General features: G+C 48.0%; 1 protein-coding gene across 4 annotated transcripts in view; it reads left to right on the forward strand.

The window, feature by feature from the left end:
* Notch2 (notch receptor 2) overlaps window positions 1-22,791 on the forward strand; it is a 139,646-nt gene that overhangs the window by 106,351 nt on the left and 10,504 nt on the right. For all 4 annotated transcript variants that reach the window (XM_038311057.1, XM_038311060.1, XM_038311058.1 and 1 more), the window contains 15 exons: window positions 759-872; window positions 2,137-2,256; window positions 2,665-2,817; window positions 5,930-6,158; window positions 7,104-7,305; window positions 9,010-9,163; window positions 9,489-9,673; window positions 10,903-11,035; window positions 16,280-16,516; window positions 17,237-17,349; window positions 17,999-18,504; window positions 19,912-20,259; window positions 21,105-21,247; window positions 21,362-21,572; window positions 22,272-22,368. In XM_038311057.1, coding sequence (XP_038166985.1) covers window positions 759-872; window positions 2,137-2,256; window positions 2,665-2,817; window positions 5,930-6,158; window positions 7,104-7,305; window positions 9,010-9,163; window positions 9,489-9,673; window positions 10,903-11,035; window positions 16,280-16,516; window positions 17,237-17,349; window positions 17,999-18,504; window positions 19,912-20,259; window positions 21,105-21,247; window positions 21,362-21,572; window positions 22,272-22,368 — 2,945 coding nt within the window. The remainder of the gene's footprint in view (window positions 1-758; window positions 873-2,136; window positions 2,257-2,664; window positions 2,818-5,929; window positions 6,159-7,103; window positions 7,306-9,009; window positions 9,164-9,488; window positions 9,674-10,902; window positions 11,036-16,279; window positions 16,517-17,236; window positions 17,350-17,998; window positions 18,505-19,911; window positions 20,260-21,104; window positions 21,248-21,361; window positions 21,573-22,271; window positions 22,369-22,791) is intronic.

The raw sequence follows: 22,791 nt of genomic DNA on the forward strand, positions 1-22,791 counted from the left end.
TTGCAGATTCAAAAGCACTTTCATTTTTTTAACTCTCATTGGAACTTACTTATCAGTGATCAAGTGGAAAAAGAGAATATAAAATCGAAACTTGTTCAGTGAGCTGTAGACACCGCTGAGCACAGGCCTCTGTCTCCCTTCTCCCCTTTTCTCACGGTCCTCTGGCTTCTTCATTTCTAAGGGTCTGTGTGGGCCATGTTGGAGGTGCAAACGCGGGCAATATCTGGGGACTCCCGTATTCCCACTTATCGTTACATTATTTTTTTCCCATCTTTTAGTGGGAATAAATTTTCTGCCTTGAGTTAGGAGAAAACTATTTCTTAGGCTTCAGGACATAACTGATAGTAGAGATTATACAGGTGGAAGAGTGGATGCATTTCAGAGGATTATTATTATGAGTGGGTATCCCTCATAATAATTTCTGACCAGAAACTTCGTGTTAAACGAACGGCCCATGTTTAGGTAGACCAGCAAGCTTTGCAGCCATAATGCGTTCTTGGTCCATTATGGGGGATTCACTGTTTGGAGGAGCATTAGGCCTCCAGGCATTCCCTTCACAGTTCTGACCTACCACTGGCTGAATGGATATCAGAGGCTCAGAGCTGAAATGAACGAGTGGCTGTTCTGGTGACCCAAGGAAATGTGTGTCCTTTCTGTGACACCTGATCTTCACCAGCCACTAAGAGAACCGGTGGTACTTGGGGTAATAAGAGGCTGACAGTTTCAGTGTATACACATTTCCCCCTTCTCCCCAACAGGCTACAACTGTCAGGTGAATATTAATGAATGTGCCTCAAACCCGTGTCTGAACCAGGGAACCTGCTTTGACGACATTAGTGGCTACACTTGCCACTGTGCATTACCTTACACAGGTGAGTACTGCAGGCCAGCAGGCCAGAGGGGGGTGTCTGCCCTGTACGGGGCCGTGCTAGCACCTTCGTCTCAGTGGCTCAGGTCAGAAATGCCACTCTGAGGACTCAGTGCCTGGTGGCTCTTGGTCTCACGGGCTTTGCAGAAACATGATGGTGGTGAAACAGCTTCCTTTATGTATGCCTTTTGGTGTTTGTGGGCTTTTATCTATTTGTTTCTGTGGTGCTGGGAATCGATCCCCAGAACTTTTGTCTGCTAGGCAAGGGCTCTGTAACATCCTCAGCTCTGTGATTTAGTGATAAGTTATGTATGGCTAGAACCCGACACCAGTGCTAGCCCTCCTTTTGACACTGTGACATGATATTGTGAAGAAAATTCATGGTAATGTGCTTTTCTTTCTGAATACAAAGTTTTAGGATGACTGCTAAAGCTTATTTTGTTGTAAGTTGACTTCAGAAACGACTGTGGGCCTGTGTGATGACTCAGTGGGTAAAGGCACTTACCACCAATCCTGAGGTTTGAAAGACTGAGTCTACGATTCATCTTCTAAAAACTAATGAGATTGAAGAATGTAACTTGATCCCCTTTTAATGAAACAGTTTTTATTTCCTTTAATTTTCCTCTAAGTTTGTATTCAGTATACTAAGGCAGGAAGCATTCTTTGGTGGGCAGGTGTCAGCATCCCATTGATACGATTAGAGGTTGCCTGGCCATCAGCTACTGCCCTGTGAAATCACCTCTCTGAGTCTGAGCTGAGTCCTCTGTGGAGATGAAGACCCAGTCTGACTAGATTGATGCTGGTGTCCAAATCTATACAGCCAGCCCCAGTGGTGACAGTGGAGGTAGCAGCCCTGCAAAGAGTCGGGATCACTCTGTTTCTAATCAGCACTTACGGTGAATTTCTGCACATAATCCACAGGACTCCTCCGTGAGTCATCCTGCCCCAGTTTTCTTATTATTTATAAAGAAGGTTCAGAGAGAGAAATGATCTGCCCAAGGTCACCAGGTTAGCTGCGTTGGGCCAAGATTGGAAGGACCAGGTGTCTCTCAGATTCTGGAGTCTCTTATCTGCTGCAGTAGACTGGAATCCTGAGCAGATCTGGGCTGACAGTCTCAGGACACCCCCTTTCCTGGGCTGACAGTCTCAGGACACCCTCTTTTCCTGGGCTGACAGTCTCAGGACACCCTCTTTTCCTGGGCTGACAGTCTCAGGACACCCTCTTTCCTGGGCTGACTCTACATCACAGACTCTCATGTGCTTTCCAGGCAAAAATTGTCAAACAGTGTTGGCTCCCTGTTCTCCAAACCCTTGTGAGAATGCTGGTGTTTGTAAAGAGGCGCCCAATTTTGAGAGCTTCACCTGCTTGTGTGCTCCTGGCTGGCAAGGTAAGGATGCCAGATGCATTCTGCACTTTAAACAAGGCGATTGGATTCTCAGATGACATACGGGGTGACATGGGAGGCCCTAGGCTGTGAAGCATTCAATCTTGGCGCAGGAGCTGCCAGCTGGAAGCTCCTAACCCTTCCCCATTTTCATCTCTGCAGTCTTCAGCTAGTGGAGACACCCCAGCCCAAGAGTTTGAAGTTATGAATGGCAGTTGGCAGGAATTTCTCAGGGATATAGACTCCTCTCGGGGACCTCCTGCCTGTGTCAGGTGTCTGTTGGGAAGTTGCATCTGGCCCACCCTAAGCTCATACTGCACTGAAACTCTGACCTACGTAAGCTTAGCCCCTGCCACACTGCTGTGGGGATCATGTCCCAAAGATTGACTGTTCATCACCCTTGGTTTCTAGGTCAGCGATGTACTGTGGACATCGACGAGTGTGTCTCCAAGCCATGTATGAACCATGGCCTCTGCCATAATACTCAGGGCAGCTACATGTGCGAGTGTCTCCCAGGCTTCAGCGGTATGGACTGTGAGGAGGACATCAATGATTGCCTTGCCAGTGAGTACACCTGTCCCTGAGCCCCCCAGGGAGAGAACACTCACAGGGAGAGGAGAGAGGTGTACAGTGAAGGCACGCACCTCACGCTGACATCAGTATTTAAAAATCGACATTTTGAAGTTACTGTTTTTAGGAATTAAAGTAATAGAATTTGCTGGGAGGTGGCGGCACACACCTAAAGCACACCAGCACTCTGGAGACAGAGGTGGGCAGATCCAGATCTCTGTGATCTCAAAGCCAGCCTGGTCTATATAGTGCCTTCCAGGACAGCTGGGACTAGTATATGGAGAAACCCTGTCTCTGAGCCCCCAACCCCCCAAAAAAAAGAATCTGTTTTTCTCTACAACACTTTAAACACTGACAAAGTAAGGGCCATGCTGTGGTACCTTTGGGAGAGCACAGATTTTTGAAGGGCTGTAAACATTTAAAAAAAAAAAAAACTACAAGTATTTTAATTGTACAGTTCATCTAATTTTGGCAAAATAACCCAAATCATCAGCCACGGTGAGCATACTTGTTCCACCAAAAGTCTGTAACTTCACCTTTCATTTCACTTCCTTGTCCCATACAGCCAGAGGCCGGCTTCTTGCAGTCACTGTAGATAAACTAATGTTGTTAGCCACTTTCTGTGGATGCAGCTATATCAACACGCTCTGGTCAGGCCAGGGGCCGAGGCTGGTTCAGGTTTTCACTGCTGGTTCCTTCTGTTGGCCTGATGAGTGGTCTGCACGGTCGCTATGCAGAGAATGTGCTCAGGCCTCAGTGCTGAGCATCAGAGGTTCCCAGACCCCAGAAGTTTTTGGTTTTGACCCAAGTAGAAGCATGAAATGCATTCATGTTTCTATATATATCTTAACACGCACAGCCTGAAGACAGCTCGATGTAAGCGCTGTGCGAATTCTTTCAATGCATCTGCAGGTTGACTGTGGTTTATTTTGTTTGTACTTGTGGCGTGATGTTGAAACCCTCAGAGTATTTAAAGTTTTTTTGGATTATTTCTTACCTGTGCTATTTATTGTTTACTTGTTTGATTTTTCCAGTTTTTAGGTATTATAGGTAAAGGTGTTACGACAACAGTGTAGACATGTGGTTTCATTCTCTGAAATAAACCCCTGGGTATAGAATGAACCGTGTGCTACCTGCGTGTCCTACGGATACATCATGACAGTATTTTCTAAGGGGCTTGTACCATCTCATTCCCACTAGAGCTATGCAGAAGTGCTGGTTAAACACTATGTCCGGGAACACTTGAGGCAGTCAGTGGTTCCGGCTTTAGCTCCTGTCCTGTGTGTGCCCTGGCATCTTATTGGAATGGCCCTCCTGATGATGGTGCCAACCACCTTTGCCCATGTTCTTTGTCTGTGAGCAAATCTTTGATGAATTTCCACTTAAGTCTTTTACCTGTTTCCAAAATGTTTGTTGGGATGTTTATCTTATTATTTGGTTCATCGTAGTCTAGATTTTTTTTTAATTTCTATGTATGTATGTATGTATGTATGTATGTATGTATGTATGTATGTTTTGGTTTTTCGAGACTGGGTTTCTCTGTAGCTTTGGAGCCTGTCCTAGAGCTAGTTCTTGTAGACCAGCCTTGCCTCAAACTCACAGAGATCCACCTGCCTCTGCCTCCCGAGTGCTGGGATTAAAGGTGTGCACCGCCACTGCCCTGCCATAGTCTAGATTTAAATCCACTGTCGGGTGTTTACTTTACAACTATTTCCTCCAAACACGTTGGGTTTTTGTTTTTGTTTTGTTTTGAAGGGAAAGATTTTAATATTGATGGCACAGTGTTTGATCATTTTTGTAGTTTATGGTCCACATATCCAAAGCCCCTAAGGTTTGCCCCATTTCTTCAGAGCACCATCCTTTCCGCTCGTTCTTGAAGACATTGTGTACAACTGATGTGTACCTGTCCCAAACAGTGAAGCGTGGAATCTTTTTTTTTCCTTGACAGATCTTTAACCTTTTTAAAATTAGTCATTTTGAGCTTTTTAACTTCTAAAGTATTTTAGTTTGGTTTAGATTGAGTTTTGGTAAAATATGTTTCAAGGATTCCTTCTTAGCTGGGTTTCTGAAGCTCTGTGACAGGAAACGCCTTGGGGAAGGAAGGGTTTATCTCATCCTACTGCTTACGGTCCATCACTGTAAGTCAGGGCGGGAACATGGACACAGGAGCTGATGCAGAGGCCATGGAGGCATGCTGCTTACTGCCTTATTTCCCTAGCTGACTTAGCCTGCCTTCTTATAGAACCCAGGAACCGCAGTGGGCCGGGGTCCTTCCACATTCGTCATTAATAAAGACACAGAGTTGCTCCCAGGCCAGTCTGGTGGAGGAGTTTTCTTAACTTCGGTTCCTTCTTCCCAGAGGTGCGGTTTGTGTTGAGTTGAAGCAGGGCCAACCGACCTTTCAGTTCATGCTTACGTTTTCATTCCACATCTCTGTTGGTTGCTGCGATTCCAGCTTCATGTCCTGCCGGCCAGCAGCTCGAGCAGCCTCCTGCTCTAATCTCTGTGCCGTGAGACTGCACAGTGCCCCGGCGCGATTATAACTCAGTCTGTTGCCAGTACAGTGAGTGGAAGCACTCGAAGATTAAGTATGTGATTTTAAAAATAATTTAAGAACCTCTTTGTGCCCTGAGGCTACCTAGAAGTTAAATAAGAAGAAGAAGGTGAGAGAGAAGCATAGGAAGGTGACTGGTTCATACAGTGGTCTTGGAACAGACTGAATATATATTCTGCTCCCCAACATCCATGAACATATTTTAGAAAATATTAGTTAATAGTCCTGATAATGTATGTATTAAGCTACATAGTTGATTTACATATATGTAGAGGACCAATGCAAGTTTTATGACTATTAATTTTGTAAATTAATGTGTTCAAGTAGGTTAAATTGATCTTAATTAGCAAACAGATAAAATCTCAGGCAACTATTAACTGAATTTATTTTTCATAAATAAGGAGTCATGTCAAAATAAATGTAAAGAGGCCAACTATGAAAGTTGGGATTGTGCTCCTTAAGGGTATGGCTTGGTCCTGGTCATTTGCTTCACAAGTTTACAGTGAAGCTCCTGCTGCTGGTCTAAGTTCCGCTTCTCTTGTCGTGGCTCAGACCCCTGCCAGAACGGAGGCTCCTGTCTGGACGGAGTGAACGCATTCTCCTGCCTGTGCCTTCCCGGCTTCATTGGGGATAAGTGCCAGACAGACATGAACGAGTGTCTGAGTGAGCCCTGCAAAAACGGGGGGACCTGCTCTGACTACGTCAACAGTTACACCTGCAAGTGCCCTGCGGGGTTCCATGGCGTCCACTGTGAGAACAACATTGACGAGTGCACTGAGAGGTGAGTGGGCGTGAGCGGGGTGCGCGCAGCCTCCACAGTGTCCGGGAAGGGGCAGTAAGGAGGAGGCCTCACGGCACAAGGCTAGAATTGCAGAGCCAGGACTCGCTGGCCCCACAGTCCTCTCACACTGCTCAGTGTTTGAAAGACGTGTAATCAGAAGGTCAAAGGTCAGAGGTTCAACCGCTTAGTGGGACAGAACATCGCTTATTTCTTGCTATGGCGCAGAAGGGCTGTCAACTCTGTTCTCTTTTTTTTTTTTTTTTTTTTTTTTTTTTTTTTTGGTTTTTCGAGATAGGGTTTCCCTGTAGTTTCTAGAGCCTGTCCTGGAACTAGCTCTTGTAGGCCAGGCTGGCCTCGAACTCAGAGATCCGCCTGCCTCTGCCTCCCCAGTGCTGGGATTAAAGGCGTGCGCCACCACCGCCCGGCGGGCTCTGTTCTCTTCTTCCGTGGTCTCTTTGTTCCAATTGGCAGGTGACCTAAAGATTTCTCTTTCTTTGAAGATCTGTTACCACTGTTTAAGAGGTTTTTGGAAAGTTTGTTTGATTTTTTTTTTATATTATTTTAGCAATGCTTTTCTTCTCTTTCAAAGAGAAATCCAGAGTGAAGAGCTGTTTAGGAGTCTTCATGTGAAACAGGTCGATTTAATGCTGAAATACGCTATGTAGAAAACTGCAGAAGGGCTGAGTAAAACCTGGAAAACATCGTCCTCTTGAGGATTCTAGACAGCTCTGTCATTTGAATGCTCTTAGGAGGGGTGGCAGAGAGGAAGTTAGTACTCTCTGAACCTCAGACCCTTGGTCGAGTTTAGAAAGCTGTAAAACTTACTGAGCATAGGGATCGGAGTCTCAGAGGTGTTTGCCTCGCAACGCCCCGGAAGCCATCTTTGCAGTAGCAGGTCAGAGCTGCAGATGGCTCAGCTGATGTCGTCTCCCATTTGCTCCTCAGCTCCTGTTTCAATGGTGGCACGTGCGTTGACGGAATCAACTCCTTCTCTTGCTTGTGCCCTGTGGGTTTCACTGGTCCCTTCTGCCTCCATGACATCAACGAGTGCAGCTCTAACCCGTGCCTGAATGAGGGCACGTGTGTTGACGGCCTGGGTACCTACCGCTGCACCTGTCCCTTGGGCTACACCGGCAAACACTGTCAGGTACTCCACTTCTCTCACGCTTGCCCGGCTCCCCACAGTCACTGGGGACTCTGTCTACTCTCTAGGCAGGATGAACCATTCAGAATAGAGGACCGTGGATCTCAGGTGTTTCCTGAAATCAGTCTGGGCCACCTTGATAGCTAGAAGATTCCAGACTGGTGACACCAGCAAATGATATGGGTCAGCAAGCTTATGGCTTTTTTGAAGAGGCTTACCAAGAGCTAAAGGAAAATTTAGCTGACAGTGACCGCATACCTGTCTTTTACAGTAGAAGTCCTGGGAGGAAGATGTGTTAGGGCCTCGTTGCTGTTACAGATCCCTGAGGAAAACAACTTTAAAGGGGCTTTATTTGGTGCTTTTGTTTATGAGCCTGAGGCAAGGGTAAGTGTCATGGTCACAGGAGCTGATGTTGAAGTCTTCTCCTTTTGGTGGCCATGAAGCAGAGAGGGATAAGGAGAGGAGGATGGGGAAGGATAGGAAAAGGGAGAGAGGAAGGGAAGGAAGCAGGCAGATGGGGCAGGGAGGGGAAGCCAAGAACAAGATGTAGCCCCTCCCCAAACATGTACCCACGTTTCCAACTTTAAACTTCCTCTAGTTTTCAGAATTGTTCAAAAATAATATCACCTTTGGGAACCAAACCTCAATACATGAGCCTTTAAGGATCAGCTCATATTCAAATATTTACAGGACAGAACAATCAAAATAAAATCAGTAAATATCAGGTATAACTAACAGGATAATGCTTTGCAGTGCTAGAACATAGTCATAAAAAAGCTATCGATCTTTAAAATTCAAATATATAAATACAAATTTTTATATAATCTCAGGATGGAACGAGTCCTCATAGGAAACTAACTTTCAGTTCATAGATGAGAAACAGCCCTCTCCCTGACCCCCTAAAAGATAGTATATAACCTTTCCCAAGTCACATACCAAGTGTTAATTTATTCTGCTTTATGTCTTCCAACATTTATGCAGTTTTACCTCTTCAACTCCAAGAATAGCATAACTCGAAGAGCTCACAATTAAGTGACTAATTATAGAGTGCATTTGGTTACATTGGACACAGCAGCAGCTACCTCCACATCAAGCAGCATCCTCTGGCAGGTGGCTGCTTCTTCTAATAGCGTAGGTGGTGAGAGCTGGTCCTGTCCCCTTCCCAGCCTCCACTGACCTTCTTCCAGGTAGCAATCAATGTCAGAAATGCAGCTCCCCTCTCTGTCTCATGTTTTTCAGAAGCCTGGTCTTTCAGATAAGGTTTTGGACAGTTTAGGCTTGTGAATTAGACCATTCTACCCATCTTCCCCATAGGCAAGGATGGTCAAGATGCATGTGGATTTCCTATAGGGCTAGCATAGGAAGCATGAGCCCAGGCAGCAGCTGTAACTCTTCCCAGCCTTGCAGGGTGGCCATATATGCTCACAGAGGCATTTCTAATGCTCTAAGAATAACAACTTACTGAGTCTCTGGTGTTCCTAGTTTCCTAGGGTAAGGACTTTTCAAACGATGCTGGCCAGAGTCATGAGACAAGAGAAATGACAAGGTGCATCTGGGACAACTGGCCCAGTTTAAGGCTTGGACGAGGGCTTCCCTCTCTTTTGAAAACCAGTCCTTTTCTTTGGCACTTCCTGGCACACTGTAACTTAGCGACTTCATTTCTGGTATCTGGATTTTGACACCTGTGCACCCTTGCCTCTGCTTCAGACTCTGGTGAACCTCTGCAGCCGGTCTCCATGTAAAAACAAAGGAACTTGTGTTCAGGAAAAGGCGAGGCCCCACTGCCTGTGTCCGCCTGGATGGGACGGCGCATACTGTGATGTGCTCAATGTGTCCTGTAAGGCGGCAGCCTTGCAGAAAGGTGAGCTCCGCCCCTAAGCATCGGGTGCTGACTGACATCTGTGCTGGCCAGTGGCATCTGGGGACAGAGAGAACCGAAAGGACGAGGTTCTGGAGAAAGGCTAGAGGAACGTTTAGAGATCGCAAAGAGAAAGGCAGTTGAAATGAAATTAAGACAGACTGCACTTTGAGAACTTGTTTATTTTTTAATGCAAGTCAGTTGTGGAGGATTGGGAGGAGCTAGTCAAGAGTGAAGAAACTCTAAGCTAGCAGCCACTAACTGGGGCTCACTCGCTTGATGCCCTGAACCTGTTGTGTGTCACACTCTTTTGTCACCTGGTGTCCAGGAGTACCTGTTGAACACTTGTGCCAGCACTCGGGCGTCTGTATCAACGCTGGCAACACCCATCACTGCCAGTGCCCACTGGGCTACACGGGGAGCTACTGTGAGGAGCAGCTGGACGAGTGTGCGTCCAATCCGTGCCAACATGGTGCCACCTGCACTGACTTCATAGGAGGATACAGGTGTGAGGTGAGAAGATGAGCAGAGGCCAGAGGGCTCCCAAGGGATCGGGCCTGTGTTGAAAACATAGTTACTGAGTTCAGCCGTTTGTGTCTTACAGATTATAAATTTTCAACTGCCACTGTTGTAGTTTTTGCCAGCCATGATTTCACATAGCTCTGATAAGATGTTTTTATAGAGGCCTGGAACCATCCCCCCGCCCCCACTTAGCGGACCTGCTGTCTGTGTTGGCGTCCTGCAGGCTCACCTAGTACAGTTGTCCCTGATACTTCTTGAAGAGCAATTAGGTTCACCAGTCAATTAATAATTCTCTCAAATAAAAAAGTGTGGCCTCACCTGTTGTTTCATAGCCCCATGCTCAGTGTCACCATGTGTTGTGTTTAAGTAGGTGTCTTTTTTCAGTGTCTGAGCAGGAACTTGACACCCACTAGCCTACCAAGCAACAGTACAGTGTTCTCTCTGCTGCTGTCCCAGTGTTCTCTCCCGGCAGGCCGGGCTCGGGCAGTTCCAGAGCCTGTCGGGGCTGAACTCAAACTTTGACACCGATGTGTGTGTGTGTGTGTGTGTGTGTTTTTTTTTTTTTAACATAACCCAAATGAGCAGAATTCTATCATTTAATGCTGCCTGCCTAGCATAGCCTGCAAAATGGCCCACTGTGTACCACAGATAAGATCAACTCTGGAGTTCAAGGAGCCAGCACTGTCCTGGGGAGCTCACTCACCCGAGACTGCTGTCGCTGGGCCGCTGTCACCACCTAGAGCCTTATGCTCCCCTGTGGTGCCCCCTCTTTGGCAGTTTTCTCCTCCCCTTAGTCTGGGTTCTTGTCTGAGCTGGCATGGTGGTGCCTGAGCGAAGCTCCCCACAGCTTTCTTTCCCCTCATCAATTCTGAGTTTCTCCCAATCCCTCCAATCATCCACAGCCACTCAGCCTCACCTTTTTCTGCCCCTGCCACTCTACTCCTGTCCCACAAGCATACAGTGGGTCCAGTGTCTTACCCACATGCACAGTATGCAGCCATAGACGTTTGCTCCGGGGGGTGTCATGGAAATAACCCTCAGTACAGCCTTCCTTTACAGTGGCTGGAAGAGTAGTGGGTAAGCGTGGCCCGGTACAGGGGAGCCTCAGAGAGTGACGATTACAGAGAGAGAGCACAGCTGACAGAGAGGTGGGAAGCCAAGTCACCGACACTCCAGCCTGTTTCCAGCAGTGACCCCATTCATGTCCTCTCTCGCGGCAGTGTGTTCCCGGATATCAGGGTGTCAACTGCGAGTACGAAGTGGATGAGTGCCAGAACCAGCCGTGCCAGAACGGAGGCACCTGCATCGACCTTGTGAACCATTTCAAGTGCTCGTGCCCACCAGGCACTCGGGGTATGTCGTCAGGCATCACTCTTTCCACCAAGGCCTGGCCCTCAGTTTCCAGTCCGCTCTCGGTGTTGAAGCCTTGTAAAGATGGAGACAATAGGAAAAAAAACAACAGCGGCACCGGCAGCAAAAGTAGCCCAGCTTCATCGTAGCCCTCAGCTCCCATTCTCTCTCCTCCTCTCCCTCCTGCCAGCTGTGGTTTTGTCTCAGGTCTGTTTGGTTGTTTCGTAGCTTATGTTCCAGGGAAGAGAAAGCAGAGTGGACATAGCATCACAACAAAATTAGCCTGGCTAGCAGGTTCCTTGGTGAATCGACACGGGAATGCCACATAGGCCTGGTTTTTTAGGTTTTTTTAAACTAGCCAAGTCTTGTCTCCATAAGGTGAAGGAATCAATGAGATGGAAGTGTTTGGCTGCTGTCCCAAGGAGGCCGCCGACAGAAGGCTGTGTATACCTGTAGTAAGGCCTTGACGCGCACCCCTAGACTGTGGATGGCTCGCCCATCTCTCTGCTCTGGGTATTGCCACTTCCACTTCCTACACACTGTCTCCTGGAAAGGGCATAGCTTGTTTGAAGACGCGTGTGAACAGGTGGGCAACAGCAGCCGTAAGTTCAGGCAGCCTCAAACAGAGCATACTTTCAGAGAGGCTCTTTCGTGTCAGTGGGTTTGGATAACTTTTCTTCCTAGAGATAAAATTTGGCTAAATTAGCACAGAATACCCCACGAAGGGGTAGTTACTGTAGAGTGGGGCTAGGGGAGCAAGAGTCGGCCTGCAGCTCTCACAAATGTTACATGCAAAGGAGTTGTTCCCTGGTCTAGAAATAGGCAATTCCGTGTCTGCGCTGGCGCTGGTTCCAGTTCATTACTGGCTCACCCCGTCACAGTTACTCTCCATCTATCTGTCTGTTCATCCTTCCGCCCCTCTGTTCATCTGTCTGTCCGTCCATCCATCCATCCTTTTAGAAAGGGTATTTCTGTCATATTTTTGATTATCTGAAAAGCTAGATGCATGAGGTATGAACCAAGTTGATTCTCTGTCTTCTTTGGGAGGCTCATATCCATACTCCCTCTTCCGCTTTACCTTCTCTTCCTTTAACCTCTTCCTCCCCCCCCTTTGTCTCTGTCTTTTCCACTCCCCCCATCCTTTTCTCTTTTTCCTCTACATCTCCATCTCCTTTTCTCCCCCCAGTCCCTCTCCCCTTCTCACGCTCCCCTCCCTCTGTCCTTTTCCCTTCTCCTTCCCTCTCCCTTCTTCCTCCACCCACAGTTCCTCTCCCACTAAGATCCCCTCTCCCGCCAGCCCCTCTCCCCTTCCCCATCTCTCCCTCCCCTCTTTCCCTTCCTCTGCCCTTGTCTCTCACATGTTCCCTTCATTCTCCTCTCACATCCCTCTTCTCTCTCCCTCCCTCTTACCCTTCCTCTCTCCTTCTGTCCCAGAATCCCAGGTAGCCCCAGCCTCAGACTCACTGTAGGCATGCCTAGGTAGTCAATGCCTTTAAATAATGGCATTGGTTTGGACAAGCTACAATTCTGGTAGCTAATTAAATATATCATATCTCAGATAACACAACGGTGGTTTTGTTAGGGGATTTTTGTTTGCTGTTTGGCACTCAGACTCTAGGAGTGTTCTGTTTTCCGTCTGTAGTCTCCAAGGCTGCTGCAGGAAAGGTAGGGATGTACAGGGCGGGGGGGGGGGGTCACTCAGTCTGGAGGTGACACACATCACTTTCCTTAGAGGTGTGTGTCTAAACCACTCACTAGTGTTCTTCCGTGGTCTGTAGAGGCTGGGAACTTAGGACATGATGTGGGTTTTGTACTGTACCACAGACTCTGCTGGCTAGGCACATCAAGTCCCAGGATAAAACATTTTCTAAAACAGCAAGATTTTTATCTTTTCTAAATCAGTTTTTTCTTCCTTTCTCTTTCTCGTCCCTTCCTTCTTCCTTCCTTTTTCTCTCTCTTGCCCTCTTTCCTCTCTCCCTCCCTCCCTTCTTTCTTTACTTCTTCCTCTTCCTCCTCTTCCTCTTCTTTGTTTGTTTGTTTTGAGACAGAGTCTTTCTGTGTAGCCCTGACTGTCCTGGAACTCACTCTGTAGACCACGTTGGCCTCAAACTCAGAGATTCACTTTGCTTCTGCCTCCTGAGTGCTGGGATTAAAGGCATGTGCCCCCACACCTAGCTCCTAAATACTGTTTTGTTTGTTTGTTTTGTTTTTGTTTTTGTTTTTCAGACTGAGACAGGGTTTCTCTGTAGCTTTGAAGCCTGTCTTGGAACTAGCTCTTATAGACTAGGGTAGCCTCAGACTCACAGACATCCACCTGCCTCTGCCTCCTGAGTGCTGGGACCAAAGGTGTGTGCCATCACCTCCTGGCTAAGTACTTTTTAATGGCAGCTTAGAATAATAATTTAGTATATCTTGACTTTTTCTACCCCAGCCCCTCAAATGTGTCAGCTCATGGATTTTTGCTGCTGTAGTCTTCACTGAGAACTTAACTGTTATTCTTATTGATGATCTCTCACGATACATGACTTTCCTTTGCCATATTTCCGAGACTGCCTTTTCATGGTCTGTTACAGAGTGTGGGTCTCATTCAGTGTGTCTGACTTGACTGGTGTTTGGATTCTACCTCCTGTACTTGTGTAGGTGCCTGGGACAGTGCATATTTGTTCTGACTTCCTATCTGGCCTCTCTGTCTCTGCTCCTGGAGACTCTGGAGTTCTGTCACTCCATAGTGAGTCACCAAAGTGCTTTTTCATGGCTCTGTACTCCTGAGAGCTGGATGTTGGCCCGTGTACACTCCCGGTTCCCCAGTGCAGGGGCTAACTGGACACTGTCATTCCCCACTGGTTGCATCAGGCTAAGAACCTGGCCACTCTCACTGGAAGACAGATAGCAGAGCCACACGGGAGGGAAGGCTTTGTGCTTATTTTGCTCATAGCACCACATATCAAATACCCTACGGAACCATGAACACATTCTGGCTTTGTTTGCTTCCACTCTGGTTTCCAGTTTAATCTGTGAATAGATAAGGTCATGTCTGCATGCAGACCTGGATAAATACATCCACACATGCATAGAAAAACATGCAGTAAAAGACACACTCCTCCCACTGTAGTCCTCTTCCCCAACCCTGCGTTCTCCCTCTTCCACACACAATCAGCACTTTCAGTTTTTTGTGTGTCTCTCTAGAGGCTAAAAGGTTTTCCTTCAAATTTATTTTAAGTGTGTTGGAGCCAAATACAAAGATACTTCCTCCTCTTTCAACTCTGAAGATGTATTAACGACATTGTTCTTCTCTTGACCTCTTTACTTAATTGGAATGTTTTCATATCCAAATAGGGAACTTCTTTAGTCATTCTCATAGCCTTAGACTTCCCGGTTATGATACTATGTATTGTGTTTAAGTGGTCTTCCGGTGACAGACACTGGGGTGTCTGCATACATAGAGGTGGACTCTACAGAATATGCTTTCAGAAATAGAGTTGCTGCCTGAGCTATTACAGGGTTGTCATTTGAGTAGCAGGGCTAGTTGCAGCCTCTCAGCCTGCCCCCTTCCTCTCTATGCAGTGGAACAGCTCATCCAAAAGGTTTTGTTTGCTCTCTGAGATTTGCCCCTACCCTCTTTCCCTGCTGCATTATATATTTTTTTTTTTTACTTAAACACTGCCTGGCCCATTAGTTTCAGCCTCTTATTGGCTAATTCTCATATCTTGCTTTAACCCATATTTAGTAATCTATGTAGCACCACGAGGTGCATTATATTGTTGCGTCTTAATATTTTGCAGAAATTGTCTGTCTTTGGTATATGATACAGATATTTTCCCAGCGTATTCGGATCGTCATCCTTCAGATATCTTTTTGGTGATTTTTCTTCATGAAGATTATTTCTGATCATACTGAATTTATCTATGTTTTTAATGGCTGCTTGCATTTGAGTGGTAGTTGGTATCATCCTCCATGCTCAAGGATTTATAAAGGCAGTTTTCTGTCTTCTCAGTCTGTTCTAGAACCCTGAAGTACCTTTCCCGTGTGAGTGTGAAATGACTCCTTTTCTACAGTGATTTGCCTTGGAACTTTTTCTGTTTGGTTAGTTTTTGAGACAAGGTATCTCTGTAGCTCTCCTGGTACTCAATCCGTAAACCAGGTTGGCCTTACACTCACAGAAATCCACCTGCCTCCCTCCGAGTATTGGGATTAATGGTGTACACCATCAACTCCCAGCTGAGATGGAACTTTTTATCAAATTTAAGTTCCTGTGTGCATTTGGGTGCTGTCTTGTCCATTTCATGAGAAACTTTGTTTCAAATGTGGAGGAATTTTCTTCGTGCTTTCCTGGCTAGGTTTTGTTTTCTGTATAACTTTAGAATCAGCTTGTTATTTATTGCTGATACCTTTTTGAGATCACATTACGTTTATGGATCAATAGAGTAAATAACATCTTTGTCATGAGGAATCACATCATCAGATCATACATGTTTTACGTTTATTCAGGTCTCCTCTCTGTGTCCTTCAGATAACTTGCAGGGTAGCACATCGGTTAAGAATGCTCGTGGCCATTTTGCCTTTTGAAATTGCTGGTGACAACGAGGTGTATCTTAGATTTCTTCCCCTTTTTATATCTTGCTTCTTTTAAAGTATTCGAAAATACAAGTGGCTATCACACAGAAGTATTTTCTTTTTTAACCTTTTAGAATTATTTTGTGAAGTAGTCATTGGTTTTGCTCTTTCTAAATGTGTTCACGGATACTTTAACTATATCTTTACTACACTGTTTAGCTAGGGCGATCTTCACATTCTGAACAATTAGTACACGTATCCTCTTTTAAAGAAAAAAGTCAATGTTTATAAAACATAAAACACTATTGCTCAGGATTGAATTCCAGTATCATCTGTGTGTTGACTAGAGTGTCTTCCGTTTTGCACTGTTTGCACATTTTAATTGGAGTCGATAAATGATACAAAACTCAAGTAGCTTTAGTTCCCATGCCCTTGAGATGGGCCGTTCATTCTCACTGCTCTAGATCAATGGAGAGCTTGGGAGGCTCCGGCGCGCACCTTCTTCTCATGCTGCTCCCCAGGAAGGGGCGGCTGGCGTGGGCTAAGGGTATTTTCTGTCTTGCCCAATTTAAAAGGTCCCACTGGGACTGAGGAATATAACTAGTTAACTTCTAAAGCCCCACAAGGGCAGTTTTCCTTGCTAAAGGTGGGCCGAGAGGCTTTTATGACCCTGTGTCTCTCCCGCCCCCATAGGCCTTCTTTGTGAAGAGAACATCGACGACTGTGCTGGGGGCCCCCACTGTCTCAACGGTGGCCAGTGTGTAGACCGCATCGGAGGCTACAGTTGTCGCTGTTTGCCTGGCTTTGCTGGGGAGCGGTGTGAGGGGGACATCAACGAATGCCTGTCCAATCCCTGCAGCTCGGAGGGCAGCCTGGACTGCATTCAGCTCACCAATGACTACCTGTGTGTCTGCCGCAGTGCCTTCACCGGTGAGAACCTCTCAGCCCCCCAGTCTGATGGTCAGGAGGCTCGGGTGAGCAGACCCTTCCCTGTATGCCGCCCGCAGAAAGCCAAGACCAACTTAGGTCAAGACCCCAGGCCCCGGTTTGAATTAAGTCTGTCACTATGGGCGTTGTGACCAGGCTCACCTTTACCTATGCTTTTCCTGAGAACCTTTTGTGGTGTGTGGACTATAGCATGCTACGGCAAGAATATGAAAAAGAATATGTTGACGTGGTTGGATAAATTAATGTTTTTATGTGAGGTAAAACAATACATAAAATCTGCCATCTTCACCATATTAAGCCTGCTGTGAAGGAGCATTGAGTATCCTCACACCATGGTGACTATGGTAGCATTGAGCACACTCACACTGCGGTGACTGTGGTAACACTGAGCACACTCACACTGCGGTGACTGTGGTAACACTGAGCACACTCACACTGCAGTGACTGTGGTAACACTGAGCACACTCACTGCAGTGAGCGGTAACACTGAGCACACTCACACTGCGGTACCAGATCAGCAGTGATGGGCCCTTTGTGCTGAGGTTCACTGAGTATCCTCTTGCTACCCATCAGCTTAGAACTGGCCTGCCACTCCTGTTGCTGCATGTGAGGCTGGTTCTCATCCCAGTAGGGTGGTGTTTAGTGTCTCTGAGTTAATATTATTACTGTCACTTAAAACTGCTGCTTATTTTCCGTCCTAAGGCCGTCACTGTGAAACCTTCCTGGATGTGTGTCCCCAGAAGCCTTGCCTAAACGGAGGGACTTGTGCGGTGGCTAGCAACATGCCTGATGGCTTCATCTGCCGGTGTCCCCCAGTAAGTGGCTTGCTGCTAATGTAAGGGATGCACCCTCTTCCATATGCTCTGTGCAGCTGAGACTGAGCCCACGTTTCTGAGCCCCCCAGAAGGGTGCTAGGGGGTTAGTACCATGAAGATAGTCTGGGTCTCCCCTGGGTCCAGTTGTTCAGATACTCTCCAGAATCAAGCTTCCCAGTCATGTCTTTTAGCCTTCAGAGCATTAAGGGAAAGCCACAAGTTGTATGATGTCCCCATGAAATAGGGCCTGTGCCTCTGGCTCCCAGTCTTGCGGTGCTGCAGCCCCCCCTGCACATGCTCGGAGAAGCTCTCTTCGCTCCTATTCTTTAGCAGCGACTATTGGAGAGTGAACACCTTCTCAAACTAGAAGCTTAATTTTAACCTTCCACTGTGCGGACACCTTTGTCATTGCCAAAGGCTGGAAGTCCCCTACGCAGAGAGTGCTGAGTGAGGTGACACCTAGAGAACACCTGTCCAATAATGACCTTAAAGTGAGAGCATGACACGTTCGTCCTCACCTGTTGTTTTGGCGAGGTCATTCCTAGACCATCTTAACCACGTGTCCAGTCTATATCTCCCTGCGAGTAGAGGGGAGAGTGGGGCCAGCTCTTCAGTCTTATCTGCCACCTTCATTTACCTCTTCTTACAGGGGTTCTCTGGGGCAAGATGCCAGAGCAGCTGTGGACAAGTGAAGTGTCGGAGAGGGGAGCAGTGTGTGCACACTGCCTCCGGGCCCCGCTGCTTCTGCCCTAACCCCAAGGACTGTGACTCAGGTTGTGCCAGTAGCCCCTGTCAGCACGGAGGGACCTGCCACCCTCAGCGTCAGCCTCCTTATTATTCCTGCCGCTGTTCGCCCCCATTCTGGGGCAGCCACTGCGAGCTCTACACGGTCCCCACCAGCACCCCGCCCGCTACCTGTCTGAGCCAGTACTGCGCCGACAAGGCCCGGGATGGCATCTGTGATGAGCCCTGCAACAGCCACGCCTGCCAATGGGATGGAGGTGACTGTTCGCTCACGATGGAGGACCCCTGGGCCAACTGCACCTCCTCCCTCCGCTGCTGGGAATACATCAACAACCAGTGTGATGAACTGTGCAACACCGCAGAGTGCCTCTTCGACAACTTTGAGTGCCAGAGGAATAGCAAGACCTGCAAGTAAGAGCTCCGGACCGTCAGCAGCTGAGGGGAGCTATCACTAATACACTCAACCTCCTGTCCTTGCTCCTAACCCCTCTAGTGCCGCGGCCCCAGCCGCCCCTGCTTCTCAGATGCTGCCAATCCTGTCCCATCACACGCTGCCCTGTGTTTCCTTGCTGACAGAGGGCCGGGACTGCTCACTGCATAACCATCCCCTCTCTCTGCCTCTCTCTGCCTTCTCACATGCTGCCCTTGCGACCTCCTGGGGGAAATAACCTTGGCAATGGCATTGCCACTCTCAGGCAGCCTCCAGCCTAGCCTGCCGCAGGATGGACGGACAGGTCTGTACCTCTCGCCCTTTGCCCGTGCCTTTCTGTAAGACTAGGCTTTCCGTCTGATTAGGGAGCATGACGTCTTAGGTCTCCTGGTCATCAGTGTTGCAGGCATGGTCTGTATGGTAACTTTTCTATTAGTCATTGCTCTTAACAACCAGCGATTCGCAACAGCTTTGTGAGGCGTAGGTTTTGTTGGTGATCTTTTCTGGAAGGTTAAAGATCTTGCCAGAACATACATACGTAGCTGTTTGAGACGCCTATTCTCTTGAGGAGATGGCAAATTCTACCAAGTGGTACAAATAGCACAGGGCTAGGGTGGGTGAAGAAAGGAGTGTAGGGGACCAGTTACACTTCTTTTACCTTTGGAGTTTTGATCCCTTGGCCTTACATTTTGGTGGCAGTTATGTGTATGCATGCATACATGCGTGTGTGTGTTTTGAGCAGGGTCCCATGCAGTATAGGCTGGCTTTAAATTTCCGAATCTTGAACTCCTGATTATTCTATTTGTACCTTGCCAAGTGCTGGGATTACAGGCATGCACCACCAGCCTCCACACCCAGATTTTCCTTGGCATTTGAAGGAGGGTAGATGAGTTAGCGCTCATATCCTGTGTGCACATCTCCCTGCCCCCTACTCTCTGTAACTGCCTCACTCCTGAATGAGGAAGAACAGCCCACATTGGCACACTCCTCTCTAGAGCATTGAGATAGTTCAGGGTCTGGAACAAGCTGAGACATCTTCTACTTCTAGAACCCTTTGCTGCCTTACTGAGTTCATAAAGTAGAGGGAAGTCTGAGCCAGGCTGAGTTTCGCCTCAGATGTGCATTCTTAGTGAGAGTTCTGCTCATTGTATTGGCTGAGCAGGACCCACTAAGCACGTGCAGGATGATGAGAATCATATCACTCCTCACTCAGGAGGATCCTGTGGTGTCAGCATACATGATTCATGGAACGTTTCTCTGGGTATTGGGGTCTTGAAAATGAGCCAGAAAAGAGGGACAGGAAAGCCTAGAGTTGTCCCAGATGGAAAACTAAGTGGAGCCCCAGTGTGTTCTGAGCGCCCTTCCCTGTCCTTCTCTCCCCTGACCAGGTATGACAAGTACTGTGCTGACCACTTCAAAGACAATCGCTGTGACCAAGGCTGCAACAATGAGGAATGCGGCTGGGACGGGCTGGACTGCGCGGCGGACCAGCCCGAGAACCTGGCAGAGGGCACCCTGGTCATCGTGGTGCTCCTGCCCCCTGAGCAGCTGCTGCAGGATTCTCGCAGCTTCTTGAGGGCACTGGGCACCCTGCTCCACACCAACATACGCATTAAACGAGACTCTCAGGGTGCGCTCATGGTGTACCCCTACTATGGGGACAAGCCAGCTGCCTTGAAGAAGCAGAGGTTGTCACGCAGGTCCCTTCCGGAGGAGCAGGAGCAGGAGATGATAGGGTAGGTGTGAGTTTTTGAATTTAGAAATACCGAAAGGACCGCTGCTTCCAAGAGATTCACAACGCTGAGCACTTGGATCCATAGCGCAGGTAGCCCATCGAAACGAAAAGTTTAGACGGACTCCGCCTCCGTTAAGGCAAACATCTGTGCCACTTAGATATAAAGACAAATATCTGCCTTATTGAAGGATCCTAAGGATAAGCTAGAGCAAGTAGAAGGCAGGCGTTGGACTTTTTAAATGCTGGGATTCCTAGTCCTTTTCCCAGAGTTGCCTCAGAACCTTCGCTCATGATGTGTCATTTGAATTCATTATTGCCTCGCCTTCAAGACCCTTCATTTCTGTGCTCAATGAGCGCGGTACTCCGCAGCTGTCCTGACATTCGTATCCCACTGTTTGATGACATTCTATAAGTTTTAGTCCTTCTGCCTGCTCTGAGTACAGGCACCTAGAGAATGTGGGCCCACACTGTATCTAGAGAGGCATATTTTTAGTGAAGTGCTAAGTACCACTGTGCAGGTGGGCCGGGGGAGGGGGCGATGCCATCTAGAACCCGGAAGAAGGGAGCTCTGCAGACCAGCTATTCCCCATCAGAAGAGGGGAGCTCAGCAGACCAGCTATTTCCCATCAGCCAGATTACAGGATGTGAGCCTCCAGGGTGGGAATCCATGTTCAGCATCTAAAGGATCCTAGTTTCTGAGTCCTTCCCCAGGGTTGGAAACCTTGATTCAGGAGGGAGGGAAGGGGAGGGGGTCACATGAGCCTTGTTCACTGAGCCACCAGACCTGACCCTTCATCTCTTCCCGTCACCCCCCCCCCTTTTCCTCTCCTGTCTGTCATCCCAAAGCTCCAAGGTGTTTCTGGAAATTGACAACCGCCAGTGTGTCCAAGATTCAGACCAGTGCTTCAAGAACACGGATGCAGCCGCTGCTCTCCTGGCCTCTCATGCCATCCAAGGGACCTTGTCCTACCCTCTGGTGTCTGTTGTCAGTGAGTAGCCGTGCTGTCGAAGGGAAAAGACTGGGAAAGGACCTCACTGGGGCTCACCCTTGCTGGTAAAGTGCCCGTGTCTCTACAGCGCTGTCCCTGTCTCTGAACTTTCAGGTGAGTTAGATGCTCCCAGAAACGCCCCGCTTCTCTACCTGCTTGCGGTTGCTGTCGTCATCATCCTGTTCATCATCCTGCTGGGGGTGATCATGGCGAAACGCAAGCGCAAGCATGGCTTCCTCTGGCTGCCCGAGGGCTTCACCCTTCGCCGAGACGCCAGCAATCACAAGCGCCGCGAACCCGTGGGACAGGATGCTGTGGGGCTGAAGTAAGAGGGTTTGCCAATACGTCGCCATTCACAGGGATAGGCCCGGATGAGCAGAAAGGCATTGCTTTCTGAGTCATAATTTCACACTGTGCTCTGCCTTTCACCCTGACCACAGCCCCTCGTGGCTTGTCCAAGTCTCTGAGCACAGCTGCGACTTTACTGTGCACACATGTTACGATGGTGCTCGGAGTCTTAGCTAGAGAACACTGTTTGGTGGTGGTGAGCCAGAAATGTCACAGGGAATATTGCTCATCATGGCTCTAAGACGGTTCAGTCGGCGAAAGTGCCCTCCGCCAAGCCTGCTGACCTGAGTTTGGTCCCCAGTACCCACATGGTAGGAGAACAGAGCTGACTTCCAGTTGTTCTCTGTGTAATGTGATTGCAGGGACTGAAGAGTTACCTCAGGAGTCAAGAGCATGAACTGACCTGGGTTTGGTTCCCAGCAATCCTTGTGACTCCAGCTCCAGGGGAGCTGACCCCTTTGGCTTCTGCAAACTCCTGAACTCATATGCTCAGATGCACACACAGACACATACACATAAGTTTCTGAATGAGTGATGTAACTTTTAAAAAGTACTGCTCATCCTATCCTGTCAGGCCATGTCAGAGGGAAGTCTAGGAATATGCTGGTAAAATATTCAAAGCTACTACATTTGCTCAGCCATAACTTCTCTTGTTTTTCCCGGGAATAATCATCAGAAATCTCTCAGTGCAAGTGTCAGAGGCTAACCTGATTGACTCTGGGACAAGTGAACACTGGGTTGATGATGAAGGACCCCAGCCTAAGAAAGCCAAGGTAAGCTGTCCAGGCAAAGCCCTGTTGCTGGCCATCATGTAACCACATTCCAAGTGTATCTCTTGCCGGGACAGCGGCTCTCCTAGATCCGCATGAACAGCAGGGACCTTTGGAGGGTTGACGGCACTGATTGCCCATGCATATTCTTCAAGGAGACCATTTAAAACGGTAGCGCTAGCCTGCCTCTGGCAGTGTGTTTGCTGAGTCAGGACTAGGGGTGAGTGCTCACGGTTCTCTTTATGGAGACATCTCTAGCACTTCTATAGGTAGAGAGGAATTACACAATGAAGAAAGCCAAGGCCACTGACTTCTGGGGAGGTAGCTCAGCGTGCTGGCTGAGAACAATGCTTTAAAGCAGGTCTTGTGGTCCTAGCATTCTGGAGGCTGAGGCAGGGGAATCTCAAGTTTGAGGCCAGCCTGAGC

This window comes from Arvicola amphibius, chromosome 14 (assembly GCF_903992535.2).
Source record: "Arvicola amphibius chromosome 14, mArvAmp1.2, whole genome shotgun sequence".
Lineage (NCBI taxonomy): Eukaryota > Metazoa > Chordata > Mammalia > Rodentia > Cricetidae > Arvicola > Arvicola amphibius.